A 17,439-nucleotide genomic window follows, 5' to 3' on the forward strand; every position below is an offset into this window, starting at 1 on the left:
AAGTGCTCTGATGTTTTGATTTTTGTCTTTGAAATTCAATGCAGCTAAGCACATCAGTGTGCTTACTTGATCCACAAAGGTACCTGAGGAAGCTTTTTATCTGAATCTTGTGGGATTTGGATTCCTTACTCAATTAAATCCTTTCTATTTCTTTAGATTTGCTTCAACCAAAACATTCATACTAAGCCTTAAAGTAAACTTTGGTGAAAGGTGTAAAGTTTTCTGCTCAAACTCAAATATTAGTGATTTAAATTTCTTTGCCTAATGAGATTGAGGTAGTGAACTACTGTATTATTCTAGTGACCTCTTTCTCTTTGGTAAGATGTCTCAAGTGTGGCAAACATGTGGCATGTGGATTTGGGAACAAAGAAAATGTCAAAGACAGGAGCAAAGATTTACAAAATTTAATAACTTTCATAAGCTTTAGCTTCTTGACTTAATATGGACCCAAAAAAAAGGAAGGAAAATGCCAGATGCTGTAATAATATGGGTTCTTCTAAAACAGAGAAAAAGTGTACAAACAGATTTATAATGACTTTTTGTAATCCTGGAGTGCAGATTTACTATAGTTAATATTTTCTCTTTAAAGTTCAGTTAATATTGTTGTTTCTTGCTAAGTCTTTCATGAAGTTCCTTTTGGCTTAAACTACCATGCTTGTACTTAGTAACATCTGCAGGAAAAGAGAATACATCATAGAAACATCTTAAATTAAAAATTAGTTTCTGTTTCATAAGAAAATATGTCCTTTCTTTAGGTATTTGATGATAAATTATGCCACTGTTATACATTCATAGAAGGTTTTTTTGTGGTTTTGGGAAATGAGAATACTTTTTTTCTTGTTCCCAGAGTCTGTTAGTAGTCTCAGAGTCTTTGGTAGCCATTAAATAATGGGGTTTTTTTGTATAAAAGAGGGTCTACAAACTGACAATGACTACATTTCTTATATTTGGTTAATACATATTTCCTAATCATTATGATAGTTGGTACTGTGTTGTGGGCTGGTAGTGAGGTTCAGGGTAATGTCAAGAATTTATTTTTCCTTTCAGTTATTCACACAGAAAATGTTGAAGGGCTCTTGAGACTGAAAAGAAATGCAAAAGAGAAGGGAAATGTGTCCTTCCCAGAAGCTGGATGCTTAGCCACACGTACACAAACCAGAGTTCCAGTACCTATTACCAGAGTAATAGATACTGCATTGACAGATTTTTTGAAACTGGTTAATATATGTAATGACAGAATAGAATAGACTGTTACAAGGGCCGTAATTCTTAAAAATGCCACCTGCTGCAGATACAGCCTAGTGGAGGGAGCAGTTTGTGGGGATTTTCCCCCATCTTTAGTCTTTATTTGCCCCTGTCTGGTGGTAGCACAATGTTGACCTGTGCTGTGGAGAATCCCTCTGGTCTCCCAGAGCTTTGCTGGTCATTCCCAGGCCACCAGGGTGCCCTGACAGCCATAACCAGGCCACAGAGCCACTGCCCTGCCAGACCTCTCTGCCCTGGGCCTCCTTCCCTCCTCCCAGACTCAGCCTTTCAGTCCAGCTCTGCTCCACTGACCTGCTCCAAAACATCTGTGGGAAGAAGACATTGTTCTCTCTTCAAGTGTTTAAATGTTTTTGGACTGTCTCAAAACTGCTGATGATTACTAAAGCCTTGCTTAGCAGGTTCCTAATGGCACCATACATTTGTATTAACATATTGATATAAATATTGACATCATATCCTTATCATCCATATCAAGAACACTGCAATTACTAGGTCAATTATTTTCGCATGCACACACACAGTAATTAAAATTGAAACAGTGATATATGCTACAGATTATTAAAAAAATTCTTCCCAGCTCTGGGAAAAATAAATTACTTTGTCATATTGAGTAAAGAAAAATAAAAACTTCCTAGAGCTTCTTTGTGCTCTCTAATGCTATACTGCATTCTAGCTTCTATTTAATTGCGGTTCTAAACACAAATAGCTGTCTGACAGATACATGGCTTTAAATAAATCCATATCTGCAGTTTCAGTCTAGCAGGACTACTTGTAGACAAGAAACAGCCATCAAAACCACTGGGATTTGTATGCAGTTAACATATTCTTTCACAAAGAATAGTGATATCTTAAATCCTAGATCCCAGTTTCCATAGATTAAATTTCTCCCAGTATTTTAGAAGTTAAAGTAATGTAGAACAGAATGATAGACAGAAATATGTAATTTTTAAAAATATGCATATTCCTTGTAACATCATGGCCTATTAATACTTAATGATTATATGGTTAAGGCTTTTAATCTTTGAAATTTTAAACAATGATACTTTGATTCAAAGTCCATTTGAAATAAAGTGTTTCTTTGGGTTTTAGCTCTTTCTGGAGCTCTCACTGCAATCCTTTGCATTTTTGCACAGTATTAGTCACATAGTCATGATAATGCAGTTTAAGAAATTTCCACTAGATAAGTCACAGCAACAAGGTAATTGTACTCTCCTATGCACATGTTGTCATTTGATTAATTTTAATCCTCTTGTGTTATGAACTAATCTGCTGATTTTTCGTATATTTACTGCAAGTGGACAGTTCTCACGTGTTTAGTTATCACAGTTCAGCTGATATTCAGCAGCTTTGTGATTTAAGTGGTTGAGTTCTTCGTGGAAATAGTTTAGAGGTATACAGTGCAGCTGTTACTCGAGTGCTATTGAAATTCCAACATGAAAAAATCCTTGATCTTCCTCATAATCTCCAAAATGAAGCTACTGGTGAACAGAATGTATTTTCAGAAGTAGTTTCAATAATTGAGAGATTATGGAAGAGATTAAATAATTTGACATCTGCTATGCAACATGATACCCCAGTATGGCCCAGAGATTCTTTTCTCTGGGAAATCTCCTTTCTAAAGGGAAAAAACCCTACCCTTACATGTGCTTGTTCAATTTTTAGAAATTAGTTCAACCTCTCCCCAGTTCTCTTCAGGCTGAGTTACTATTTTGTTTCAGTCACTTTGTTTAGTGATTCCAGAAGGAGTTTTAAGACCAGCATGTACCAGACTTGACTTCACATCCTCATGTTGAGATTCTATATCTAAACATGTATGTGTAATATATATATATATATATAAGATTACATAAAAAGTTATACATTATATAGAAATTGTGTGATAGTGAGCCTGGGTGGAAGTTGTCTTTAAAAACAAATCAGTCTAGCAGGACAGTATGTTTGGGGAGCAGGGAGGAAAGAAACTTGAACTCTTAAAGTTCAAAAAGGACTGCAGATAATCTGGTATAGCCACATAAGGATTTGCTGCTAACAGCACCAAAATTTTGGATGTGATCCCAATATGGGCCATTTACTTAAGAGCTGAACTCAATTATCCTTGAGGGTCCCTTCCATCTCAGACTATTCTGTGATTCCGTGAAAGAAACAGAGGATGTAGAGCCACCCTCAAATAAAGTTTTATAGTAAATATAACAAAGAAGAACCAATTCATTTCAGATGGGCACAGAAATTAATGCAGTTTAATATTAGGCTTTGGAAATTAGTTTAGTAAACAAACTTGTGTTTTGTGGCTGTTGATTAAATTATGCCTCCATTCCTATGCTGTAACTGTAAATGTACAGACAGTCCCTGAGCTGGAAATGAATAATTGAAAGAAGGTAGTAGACAGAAGCAAACAGATTAAGGATCTGTGCACCAGGTCTGGGCAAGATGGAGTTTTGTTTATTCACAGCAGCCCTTATGGCACTATGTTTTGGATTTGTGACTAAAATAGTGTTGGTAACACATCAGTGTTTTGACTGTTGCTGAGCAGTGCTTGCACCACAAGAATTCTCTTTTTCCTATTCTACTTCCCAAGGGTGGGGGACAAGGGATTGAGAGGGGACACTGCTGGGACAACTGACCCAAACTGGCCACAGGGATATTCCATGCCAAATAATATGATCAGAAATAAATTCATTCATCATGGCTTTTGGTCGCCATTGTTCAGACACCAGCTGGGCACTGCTCTGCTTGTGGGAGATAATGATGAGGGAGTGGTTATGCATCACTTGTGGGTTTTTTCTTTTCTACTTTTATCTTGACCAATGACTTTTCTTTTGCTTTTCCTATTCTTTCCCCTGTTCTGTTGCATGTGTGGCTTAGTAATTGAGAAGCTATGTGGGTTCTTGCTGCTGGCCTGGGGTCAATCCAGCAGAACCTGATCAGCCCAGTCCAGCCAGGACACCTTTAAAGTGTGTGTTTACAGAGCTTCCTAATTTATATGACATGGTAAAACAGAATAGGAGGGTTGGAAGGATGCAAAAGGGACTGAATAAACAACTGGTAAAATCTCTTGGTTTAGAGTAGGAACTTAGGAAGTGCAGCATTTGCTCTTGCATTGGTCTGTCTTGAACAGGAATTTTTTTCCTTAAAATAGCTTTGTGATTTAACATTTTCTACAAAATACTTGTGGTAATTAAAGGAATAGTATTAGTTCAGACAAGAATTCTAATAATTTGGCTTGGATTAGGTAAAAGAGAGAATGATGTAAAAAAACCTTCCCACCAGATTGACATAAAGCTATTTTCATGCTTATTATGTCTCTAAGTAACCCAGTACCTAGGCATATATACCCTGTTTTTTGTTAGTGCAGTACTCTGGAGCTGAAAAGCAGTATTTTTAATTAATTTATGGCAAGACATAGATTTATTTTTTTTCATTATTCCTCTTCCTGTGAGCTATTGCATTTGCTAAAATTCCTCAACCACCACATCTACCCCTTTCACAACTTGTCTGGTGTTGGGAAAAGTGCAATTTTTAGGAACTAACTTCTTTAATAGATGATGATATCCAAAATAATTTTTCTGTTTGCCTGAAATGTCATTCAACATCTTTTCCATTACTGGCACCCTCTCCTGACAGCCACTACACAGTTTTAGACTGAGAACAAAATATGTGTTTTTATCTTAAACCATAATTTTACATGAATTTTCAGGAGAATGAAAAATGCCTTTTCAAAATGAAAATGCTGTATCCACCAGAAGTGCAGTATAGCAATATGTAAAGCTGTAACAGCAGTCAGTGCAAAAAGAAATTTAATTGCATATAAAATACCTGATGTGGTCATTTGATAACATTAATATTAATATTTTTTTTTTCATTTTCTCAATTTCATGCTGGTAGTACTTTGAAAAAACAAAATATAAGGAGTCTAAGAATAGAACTGGCCATGTTCTCTCTCATCTCCATAATGTGTTGTTTCTAAGCTCTGCTTCTTCATTCCTGTCAGAGCTTATTTTTGTATCAAATAAAAGCATACGCAAACCAAAAATAGACAATCTTTGCATGTCTTCATAATGAGAACCCACACTAGAATACCCTGTGTTATGTTGGATAGAGGTAATTGGCTCAGGCACTGTAATGAGTGTGCTATAAACTATAAATTCTTAATTTTTATTTTTTTATTTTAATGCTAGCTAGTCTAAGCAAAAAGCAGAAAGTAACAAGGATGATAAAGAGTAAAGTAATCCAGAACTGACTGTGATTTTGATTTTGTTGTGGAAATTGTTTTAAAGAAAGTAATCCTGAGTCTTATGCATCACTTAATGAACTTTTAAAATGCTGTTTTATGAGCAGCCAATTAAGGAAAGCCTGCTTTCTTGACCTTGCTATTTGCCACCCTACCCAAAAATCTTACAGCACGTATACAGCATCCTTTGATTTCTCTACCCATCATATTTACTTTCCCTATACTCTTTTAAATAAGATGCTATCTTATTTCTGCACCCCTTAGTGCCCTCCTTGAAAATTTTTCAGCTTTAGAAGCAAGACCTGGTGCTTTCTCCTTTACATGCCCACTTTTCAGAATTTTTTGTGATTTATGATGTCACTTTGTCAGGTTTGCAAATGCCTAATTAAAAAAACCCAAAGTAAATAAATAGAAGAGATGGTGATATTGCATAATACTTTGTATATAAAATTCAGAGCAGAATTAGGAACACAGGTGACCAGGAAAAAGTAAATCTGTTGCTAATTTTTATTTTATTAAATATCATTACATGAAAAACAATTAGGATAATTTGCTATTTCTTTTACAAATGTTTTAGGAGAACTGCTTTTAACCGTCAGACCTATTTTCTATCTGGAAATCAGATTTTAAGCAATGTATTGAAAAAGTGAAGATCTTTTCTAGCCCTTTAATTGAAGCTTTTAAATGAGATCAGGCTGTAACAGCAGACCCAGGAGTTATTAACTTTATATTTTTGTCCTTTTCAGCACTGAATTTTACCTTGAAAATGATACATATGATGCCAAAAATAAAGGGGAAGGCCTTCTTAGTAATGTTAGATATTCTGTGTGTTGGTTCCTATCCAGATACAGCCTGCAAGACACTTGTGTATTGAGCAGAACGATCTCATTATTAGGAGAGTGATGCAGTGTGGTTCATTTCATACCCTGAAATCACACAAGGAAATAACTGAGTGGATTATATTTATCCTGGACTCTGTATTGTGCTATTATGTGTAGCAATAACAGGCAGCATATTAAAATAGAGATTAGGGACTACAACCATTCTTTTGAAGGCAGTTCTGAAATTTCAAAGCTGTTGAATTATTCAAATATATTTCAATTTATAAAACATGATCGACTGCTTGATGATGTGACAGTATAAGTAAAAGCATTGAAAAGTATGGAGTCTATTTTTTTCCCCATAGTTGTTTTGAATGACTGTAATTGAAGGTGTTGATTTTGTGTCAGTAGCAGCCATAATTAAGAGAAGAAACATTAGACAATTTATTTGATCAATGCCCTACTTTTGCACAAACCAAAAAAAAATTCCAGTCAAGGTAGAAATGGACACAGTTACAATATGAAACTGACTACAAATATTCAATCTATTTAGTATTAAAAAATCTGAATGAATATTAAAACTTTGTTATTTTCTGTCCCTATTTGCAAAGCTAGTAGCACACCTTTAACATGTAAATATGTAACATTTTTAAGGTAGCAATGTCAATATAAAAATCAAAAGAATTTTCTGAATATATGTTTGGATCTTTTAAAATGTATCTTTATGTTCCTCAAGAAATCTAGAAATTGGGCTTTTAATTAGTTTTTGATACATCCAAGCTTTTCAAGACTGAAAAAAGCATGTGTGCTCTACACACCACATGCAGAAAGTGCTGGTTATGGTGCATGCATGCTATCATCATCTGAATGTTCACAGTATTATTTTTAAGGACACGACAGTCTGTTTTCCTTTTCATGATGTGGTTTTAAGCTTCTGTTTATGTTTCTAAGTTACTGTGAAATTGGGAGCATTTTATGCAGAGATCGACTGTTATCTCCTGAAATATCAGCTATCAGAAAATATCACAGTGTGTCTTATGATGGGAATGATGATTTTCTATTATATCTGACAAAATTGAATTAGCACCTTCACATAGATTAGCACATTGGCTGAGTGTGAGGATTTTCCTGGAAGATTTTTAAGGCATTGAGCCTTCCAGCTGTAATTCGGTTAACACAGTTCTAAGTGACTTGAATGTCAGTGTTGGCAGTTTAAGTGGTATAATATTTCTGAAAGCAGGAAGAGAAACACTCTCATGTTCACTTCATTCAAAGACCACTTTGAGAAGAGGACATATGTTTCTTTAAGGTTATCACTGAGTGTAACTGTAATAAAGCACAGAATTACAGAATGATTGAGGTTGAAGACACCTCTCTAGGTCATACAGTCCAACCAGAAATGGTTTTTCAGCACCACATCTCTCTGGCTTCTAAATATCTCCAAGAATGGAGGGTTCACAACCTCCCGTGTGAATTTTCGGTAAACCTTACAGAAAAGAAGTGTTTCCTGGTGTTCAGAAAGAGCCTGCTGTGTTTCAATATGTGCCTGTTGCCTCTTGTCCTATTACTGGGCACCAGAGGAAAGAGCCTGGCTCTTTGCACCTTCCCTTCAGGTTTTTGTATTCATTACTAAGATCCCCCCTAAGCCCTCTCTAAGCAGAACAGTCTCAGCTCTCAGCCTGTGCTCCCAGCACAGATTCTCCAGTCCCTTAATCAGCTTTGTGGGCCTTTGTTGGACATTGCTGTCTGTACATATAATTTGTATTCAGGAGCCTAGAGCTGGACACAGCACTCCAGGTGTGGGCTCATTAGTTCTGAATCCAAAACACAGCACTTGTAACAGCTGCTGAAAAGAAATTAACTCTCTCCCAGCTGAATCCAGGACAAGTAGACATTATCTTAAAATATGGTGGGACATTTTGATGGGGTTTGTGCCAAAAAATGAACAAATAGTTCCGTGAATATATAGATAATTCAGGTGATCCCTAGAAGGCTTTTCTAGAATCATAGAATATTCTGAGTTAGAAGGCACCCATCAGATCATGGAGACCAACTCCTGGCCCTGCACAGGACACCCCAAGAATCACAGCATGTGCCTGAGAGCACTGTCCAAACACTTCTTGAACTCTGTCATGCTCGGTACTGTGACCACTTTTCTGGGGAGCCTGTTCTAGTGCCCAGCCACTGGCTGAAAAGCAGTTTCCCAATATCCAACCTAAACCTCCACTGACACAGCTTCATGCCATTGCCTCAAGTCCAGCCACGGGTCATGAGAGTGAAGAAATTGGGACCTGCCCTTCTCTTTCCTTTCATGAGGATGTTGAAGGCCCCAATGAAGTCTTCCCTTGGTCTTCTCTTCTCCAGGCTAAGCAAGACAAGTGACCTCATACAGTTTCCCCTCCAGTCCTGTCATCATCCTCATGGCCCTCCTTCGGATATTCTCTAACATCCTAATGTCTTCTCTGTATTGTGGCACCCAAAACTGCCCCCAGCACTTGAGGTGAGGCCCCTCCAGAGCAGAGCAGGACAATCCCCTCCCTTGCCCAGCTGGCCATGCTGTCCCTGATGTCCCCAGGACAGGGATGTCCCTCCTGGCTGCCAGGGCCCTGCTGGCTCAGGCTCATCTTGCCACCAACCAGGACCCCCAGGGCCCTTATGAGAAATATCATGCTGAAACAAAGCCAGTGGCATCTGCCCTGCATATTTAATCCTTCCTCCAATACAAAGAGCTTGAGTTGGTGTTATTCAGCAATATATTCTCATGGATTCTGCAAGTTAAAGGAACTGGGAACAATTAGAACTGAATATCCTGAGAGAGAAGACATAACTTACAAACTAATAACGTAAACCATCCTGTACTAGCTAAATTAAGCAGTGAAAAGCAAGATTACAATCTGATGATAAAGTATAATGAAGAAGTTATTACCTGGTAACTCATATAATGAAATTAACACTGCTTAGAGCTGGCTGTTAATTCTTTTTTGGCATTGGGACTTAGAAACAGAGAGAAATAAAATCAGGTGAGAGAGAATGCTCTTTCAGAGAGGTAAAAATGAAATGATAAAAGATGTAATTGAATCCTTGGCTACATGAAAGTTAGTTTCTTTGGTCCTAAGGGGAAGCTAATAGTGTAGCTTTGTTTCCATTCACTTCAATTTATGCATGAGTACAAGTCTTATTAGGGCCTTGTAACAACACTTACTAATCTTTAGGAACTGTTGTGTAGGAAAATTGGAACAGGGACATATTATTTTCCCTTCCTGGTCATAAAAGTTAATGCAGGAGGAGACGGTCCAAAGATATATCAAATATCTCTTTGTGTGAATTCTGTTCACAATGCAAATTCACTCTAAATTTTCACTCACTCAATTCACTCACTTTTGCCCCAACTTTCTATGTTGGATCAACTTAGGGTATTGCTTACACAGGGATGTGTGAAAATGTCTGATTCTTTCTTATTTTGCAATATACAATAAGTACTGTGGCATTACCTAAAAACAGGATTCAAAAAATCACTATATAGTATATTTTTCTCCCAAATAGCAGATCAGAATATTGTCTAAGTTTAAAGTGCAAATACTGCTTTACCTTGCACAGTAGCTGGAATTCTCTGTTAAAGTCAGAACAATTCTAGGATGAAAATAGAGCTTTTCAAAAGTTGATTTTCTAAGATGGCTATCTAGCTATCTGAGCTCTTTCAAAGTTAATAAAGTGTCAAATTCAAAGACAAAATATTTATATGAGACATAGTAATGAGAAGAAATAAATTGTCCTTTGGATGTACTGATTGCTTTCCACTGACTGGATTAGGGCCTGGTTAACCAGCTGAGACTGGACACTGAGTTTTTTTAGTGTATGAACCTAATAGTGAATTTTCATGGTTGAATTGCTTTAAAAAAATACAAACTTTTGTTAAGAAAGGCATTGTAGAAAATAGCTCTTTTCCTTTTGTTGTTTTGGTATTCTGAACTAAAAATACAGGGGACAAGGTTGTGAGTTTGGTGGTTTTTTTGGCCTTGGGGTTTAGTTATGTTACTGGGGTTTGGCATGTCAAATAAATTTAGTTTTGCTTTCTGATGAGCAGTTATTGTGGGACAGTATTGGTAAGGGCTGATGTTATTCAACAGGAAAAAAAAGAAAATATTAATAACCATAATTTGTAATATAGTTCTGGAAAGTCAGGAATTCGAACTAAGATCTGTCTAACGTGTTTTTGAATAATCCATTTATATTATTGATAGTAATTTTCCTAGAAGTAATTTTTTGTGCATTTGGTCTTATTGTAAAGGCAGTTTTTTCTCTTCCTTCAAATCTATCCCAAACTTTCATACAATTTGGTTCAGACCACAACTCCTTGTCCTAATATCTTCTGAGGCTTTCACTTACATGGTAACACTGAAGATATTTGATTGATGCAATTTAGATGGTGATACCCTGTGAACCACAGGGTATCACCTGTGTTGCACTAATTTCACTTCAGCATTTTATAACTGGTCATGCTGGAGTTCCACGAAAGATAAAAGAGCAATTGCTCAGTTAGTGCTCAGAGATTATCAACATTTAGCAATGTATGTCCTAATGGCTCTGTCCACTATAGTCAAGTACAAGACATAAACATCATGAAAATGCAGTTAATTTTTCAGGGATAAAAAGTATACTGCTAGTCCCTCAATGGACTTTTTTTCCAATACAATACTTTCCCACAATGAAGACTGCTGTGTGAATAGTGCTTTCCAAAACCTTTGACAATCTCTTGTCATTTTCTCTTCTCTTGTAGCTGATGGATGCACTGACTGGTCTGTGGATTACAAGAAATATCAAGTTCTAGTGGGAGAACCTGTTCGTATAAAATGTGCACTCTTTTATGGATATATTAGAGCTAATTACTCCCTAGCCCAAAGTGCTGGACTTAGTTTGATGTGGTACAAAAGCTCTGGACCTGGAGATTTTGAGGAACCTATAGCTTTTGATGGAACCAGAATGAGCAAAGAAGAAGACTCCATTTGGTTCAGACCAACAGTGGTACAAGACAGCGGGCTCTATGCATGTGTTATAAGGTACTATATTTTATTATACTGCATTTTAATTGACCAAACAAGAAACAAGGCTTTTAATAGTGAGACTTTAATGCCAAAGAAAATTTTTCTGACTGTCTTCTTTTTTCTTCTCCTCCTGGCATTCCCTTCCCTGAAGGTTTTTATGCCTGACTGGAAATTGCTATTGAATGTCTTGAACATATTAAACTTGCTTTTGTATAAATTTAGTAATTTATACTAAAATCTAAAATTATAAGGTGGTTGGGACTGGATGAATAAGTCATCTGTTACTCTTGGAATCACTATCCCAGAATAAAAAAAAAATATTCCTTTTTTTACATTCAGATTTAATTTCATGTAAATTTCATTAAGTGATTTAACTGAATTGACTTTTCTTCTGTAAAAAAAAAAATTGCTATTTGATGTAAAGTAATTGCATCAAGAAAAAGCAGAAGGTGAAATTTCAGCATTTTTGCATACATCCTTTAGAATTACATCTGGCTTAATCTGATAATAGAGGCTGGGTGCCAGATGTCTTCCAAAAAATTTAACTTTCTGATTCATCAAGTTTTATCACCAGAAACTGGACTGGATTCTGCTTCTGCTTTCTGCAACAGGTTTCAACTTCTTTTTGCATCTTTAATATGGTTTACACAGAGATATTTTTCCAGCCCTTTACAGTATTCCTCTCTATCTGGATAACTATAAATGTGTTCTTGCTACTAATACATGATAGAAAGAGTCAAAAAGCAAAATGTAGAGCAACTGAGTGGCTAGAAAAGGAATGCACAATGCAGCTAGAACAGTGATGCAAGGAAAAGGTGGAAATTGTTTTATCAGCAACTGGAAAGGTTTACTGTCTGCCTTTTTTTTTATGGTTTTTTTTTGGTTGTTTGGTTTTGGTTTTTTGTCTTGGATAAGAGGGAGGGGGAGCACAGGTTGCTGTCTGGTTTGTGTGTGCTGAAGGAGATTTTTACTAAATAATGTGCTTATAAAAACATTATTCTATGAGCTCTTTATATAACCTGTGAGAAATTTCATATCACATTGTTTGGCCAATAGCATATTCAACATGGTTTTTCTGATGATGACAGTTTTCTTTAAAAGAAAACCACAAAAACCTACAAATTAAGTTCCTTTGGGAGAATTTTTAGTTATATTTGGATTAATATTTTCTGATAAGTGTGTAACAGTAGCTATGAAAATGAAAACAGTTTTGTCAATTATTCCATAATGCTATTTAAAATACCATAATTAATCTCCTCTGTTTATATAAAGAAAACCTTAATTATCTGATGTTGCAGTATCCAGCAAGTATAGATAAGTGCTGAATTTAGCTACTCAACATACTTTATGTTTATCATCTCAACCTGTATTAATGGCTTTTTTTACATGGATTTTTATTTAATCCAGAGGTATGTAGGACCATGTAATCTGCTTTAAACTACTATGGTGGTTTGCTACCAGTCAGAAATTAGACCTAAAAATAAACCACTCCTCTTCCCACCACCCCCTATGGCAAGAGAGGGGCAAAGGCAGAGACCATTGGTTGAGATAACTGTTTACTGAAAGCAAACAGCAGTGGAGTAAGAAATGCACAGTAGTAGCAGAAATATTAATAACATATAAAAAGGTACTTGTCTTGGTTTGAAAAGACAGGTGTCTGCTAAGGAAGGCAGGAGCTTCTCTCGGAATAAAAAATGTAAACCCCCTCCCTCTGAATTATTATAATTTTGAAATTAAGGGGCTCTCAGGCAAAGATATAGGAGCAGGAATAACAGTTCTTTATTAGGAAAAAAAAAAGATAAAAATAAAAAATAAAGTAATACAAAACAACACAGACAGAGTCAGAATACGACCTGACACCCTGTGGGTCAGGGTGTTGGTAGCAGTCCAATTGAAATGGTGGCTGCAGCCCTCCTGGAGTGACAGATGTGGTTCTGTTGAGGCAGTGATCCTGTACAAGACTGTAGTTTTTCTCTGAAGATCCAGTGGTGGTGTAGATGGGCCTGGTCTTCCTCTGGGAATCCAGTGGAGAAGAATGCCTGTGGTGTTCCAAATCTCAGATTCTATCCAGGTAGGAGTGCTTGGCTCCTCCCCCTGGGCGGAGCATCTCACAATTGAATGATGTAATTTTATCAGTCATGCTGTGGCACTCAATGGCCCATTTTCAGCATATCTCTCCTGGAGGGAGGATTGATTGTGGAAGAGATAAAGAAAACTGCCCCACCTGCTTTTAACAGGGGACCCACTTAACAGAAGAAAACTGCCCCACCTCTATCAGATGGCAATAGAATACACATCCCCAGCCACATCTTGCAACCTAAGACAGTGTTTACACTCAAAGGGTGTTCATCACCTTGACCTAGTTCTGTGTGGCCACCAGGACAAAGACAAATTGGTGGGAGCTTCCCGCAGATGACTTTCCCCATCTCTAAGTCAAAGACAATGGAAAACAATGATGGACAAACCTCTCACAGCTAAATTGCTCATGTCTCACTGTGCTGCCACTCTGTTGCTCTGGGCTCAGCTCCTCTTGTCTCAGTTTAGCTGCTTTTTTGTTCCCTGCAGCTGCTTCCCACACCAGCACTGCCATTTTTGACCACTCTGCTCCACTGGAGTGCAGGCTGCATTTGCTGCTGGTCAGAGCCCCATCCCAGAGCCACACCTGAGGAACAGGAAGGGATTGATGATGGCAGTATAGAGGATGGGGTCAATCCTAGACACCCCCCCTTCATGAAGAGAGGGATGTCACATCACAAGGTTGCTTGTTATTTATCATACATGGACCGTGAATATAGCTGGATAAACTGCACTAAGAGTTAAAGTAAATATTCAAGTGCAGCTCCCAGAAATTATGCATATGTTACATATACCTGGTATAATAGTAAATAATAAGTTTCTGTCAAAAATTCTGCCTTTAAAGTTTCAAAAATAGCTGAAATACTGTTCCTATCAAGAGAACACTTCCTTCATGTATTCTTTTCCTTCCCTGCCTGAAAACATCAATTACAATGTCTCTAGTATTACCCAACATAATATCAGCATAGACCAGTGGAACTGGAGTTGCATAGTTAGATGTTAGTGAACATTTATGTGATTGAGAATCACAGAATCATAGTATCATTTGGGTCGGAAAAGATCTCCAAGATCACAGACTGCAGCATTTCAACAAAGAGCTCTACATCAACTAAAACACTGCATAAAGTGCCACATCCAGTTATTTCTTGAATGCTTCCAGGGATGGTGACTTCATTTCCCTGGGCACTCCATTCCAGCGCTTAACTACCCTTTCAGGGAAGAAATTATTCCTGATGTCCAACCTGAACTTCCCCTGATGCAGCTGGCTACAACCTCCTTTATCAGGATAGATAAGATCTCTCTTGAACCTCCTCTTCTTTTGACTAAACAATCCCAGATCATTCTGCAATTCCTCGTATGATTTACTCTCTAGACCTTTCACCAGCTCCACAACCCTTCCCTGGACACTGGACATGCTCCAGCTGCTTAATGTCTTTCTTGCAGTGAGTGGCTCAAAGGTGGACCTGAGATTTGAGGAATGGCCTCACCTTTGCTCAGTACAGGGGGACAGTCTCTGCCCTGCTCCTGCTGCGCACACTGTAGCTGATCCAGGCCAGGTGCCATTGGCCTGGGCTGGTCACCTGGGCTGTTGACCAGAACTCCAAGATTCTTTCCTGCTGGGCTGCTTTTGAGCCACTCTTTCCCCATCCTTTGCCACTGCATGGGGCTGTTGTGACCAAAGTGCAGGACCCATCATTTCACCTTTTTTAATCTCATGCAGTTGGCCTCAGCCCATTGATCCAGCCTGTCCCAAACTCTCTGCAGAGCCTTTGTATCATTCAGCAGACCAGCATTTCTGCCCAACTCACTGTCATCTGCAGAATTACTGAGGGTGCACTCATTGCCCTCTTCTAAACCATTGATAAAAATAGAAACAAAACTGGCCCCAGTAGTGAACTTTGGGGAACCCCACTAGTGATGGCCAACAACTGGATGTAGCACCATTCACCATGACCCTTGGGATCCTGCCATCCAGCCATGGTTTATATTTATGAACGTGTTTAATGCTTATGAACATTAATTGCTTTGTTAAGCTGTAACATTTAGTGGAGAAAAATGAATAGTATGAACAATTCTTGTTCAGAAACATAGGAGTGTCTGTAAAGAATGCTTAGGATATAGACAAATAGAGATAACAATAGAAGTTTAAATAAAGCATTGCAAATTATATTATAGATGAAAAACCTTCATCTTTAACATACTTAAATTCATTAGATACTTATTAGCCATAAAAATACTGCCTATAATTAATTTAGTGATATTCAGCTTTGAAGATTCAAATTCAGATGACAGCAAGGGTTCAAACAGGGGAATAACAGCATCTATGGAGATTGTTCAAATCTATTTTCATCCCCAGTTGGTAAAAAAAACCTGAGCACCTGCTTCAGTATGCTTAACTGTTTCCATTAGTAACCACACAGTACAAGAATTTAGACAAAGAGGTAAAGTCTGAAATAGTGTGAAGCGAACAGAATTTTTGGTGGATGGATGGATGATGAATGGATGGATAGATGGATGGATGGATGGGGAGGGAGGGAGGGAGGGAGGAAGGAAGGAAGGAAGGAAGGAAGGAAGGAAGGAAGGAAGGAAGGAAGGAAGGAAGGAAGGAATGAAGGAAGGAAGGAAGGAAGGAAGGAAGAAGGAAGGAAGGAAGGAAGGAAATCAGATTATTGTCTACTCTTGCATTTAGCTCCATTCCCCTTCCTATAGTCTTGCATGTCTGAAGGAAGAGGCTTCAAATGTAGCAGTATTTCTAACTAATTTTTAAGGTCAGCTTTTATTTTTGCTGATATTTTAAACATGCCTAAACATGTTTAGGCATGTTTAAAATATCACTATTCAAATTCATAGCAGTTGCATTTTCTGTTTTTATATTTACACATAGATAAGTACATGCATCCAAACATACAGATGTTACATTATTGAATCACATAAGTTCCCTGCTATATAGTTAGTATATATATATTATTTGACAAATAAAAAATAATCACAGTTATATGAATGATGCATTGTTGTCAACACATAGTTATTCTTTAAATAAATCTGAAATAATAAATGGGAATTTTAAAATAACATGTAATTATTTTTAGTGAAAACTCTCTTTCTTTCTTTCTTTCTTTCTTTCTTTCTTTCTTTCTTTCTTTCTTTCTTTCTTTCTTTCTTTCTTTCTTTCTTTCTTTCTTTCTTTCTTTCTTCCTTCTTCTTCCTTCCTTCCTTCCTTCCTTCCTTCCTTCCTTCCTTCCTTCCTTCCTTCCTTCCTTCCTTCCTTCCTTCCTTCCTTCTTCTCTTTCTCATTTTCTTTCTTTCCTGCTTTCTTTGCCATGAAGGCTAACCATCCACAGTAGGAACATGCTCAATTACCAATTCAATTTAAGAAGAACATGTTTTTACATATTTAATTTATTTACAATTGTTTAATTAATTCTCAGAAATCTTGAACACACAATGTATAAGGAAATCTTTGCTGTACTGAGGAAATGGTGAGCAAAGAAAAGAAATAGCATGAATTTTTCATAAGCCTGGTGGAAGCATCATTTCTTCAACATTTTGAATAACGTAATAAATGTTTAAAAATGGGAATTGCTACTTCTGGGTACCAACCATTTTTGAAATCTGTCTTACCTGATGACGAACCTTTTTATCCTGTCTATATATGCTTATAAATATTTTTATTTCTTTAAAGAATTTTTAAAAATAATTATCTTAAGAAAAGAGTAAGCATTCATATAACAACTACATATCAAATCTCAATTAAAAAAAACAAAACAAAAACCCCCCAAAAAACAACAAAACAAAACAAAACAAACACACTCCCTCCCCCCCAGGGAGAAAGTATCTGAAAATGAAGTCTTAAACCAGTTTGTCTTTAAAGCTTATAATCATGGTGTTTCCTAGACCTGCAGAGATCTTTGGTTAGGTTTATGTGTATTACTGACAAAAGAATCTGATATTGGGTAAGAGAAATAAGCTTTCTCAAAGGAATACCAGGTGAGCTAGCAATACTCAG

The 17,439-nt window shown here is 37.0% G+C and overlaps 1 protein-coding gene across 3 annotated transcripts in view; it reads left to right on the forward strand.

Moving 5' to 3' along the window:
• IL1RAPL1 (interleukin 1 receptor accessory protein like 1) overlaps positions 1 to 17,439 on the forward strand; it is a 679,795-nt gene that overhangs the window by 358,627 nt on the left and 303,729 nt on the right. For all 3 annotated transcript variants that reach the window (XM_066545452.1, XM_066545453.1, XM_066545454.1), the window contains one exon: positions 11,093 to 11,372. In XM_066545452.1, the coding sequence (XP_066401549.1) occupies positions 11,093 to 11,372 (280 nt within the window). The remainder of the gene's footprint in view (positions 1 to 11,092; positions 11,373 to 17,439) is intronic.

The sequence above is a fragment of the Molothrus aeneus genome, chromosome 2 (genome assembly GCF_037042795.1).
Source record: "Molothrus aeneus isolate 106 chromosome 2, BPBGC_Maene_1.0, whole genome shotgun sequence".
Lineage (NCBI taxonomy): Eukaryota > Metazoa > Chordata > Aves > Passeriformes > Icteridae > Molothrus > Molothrus aeneus.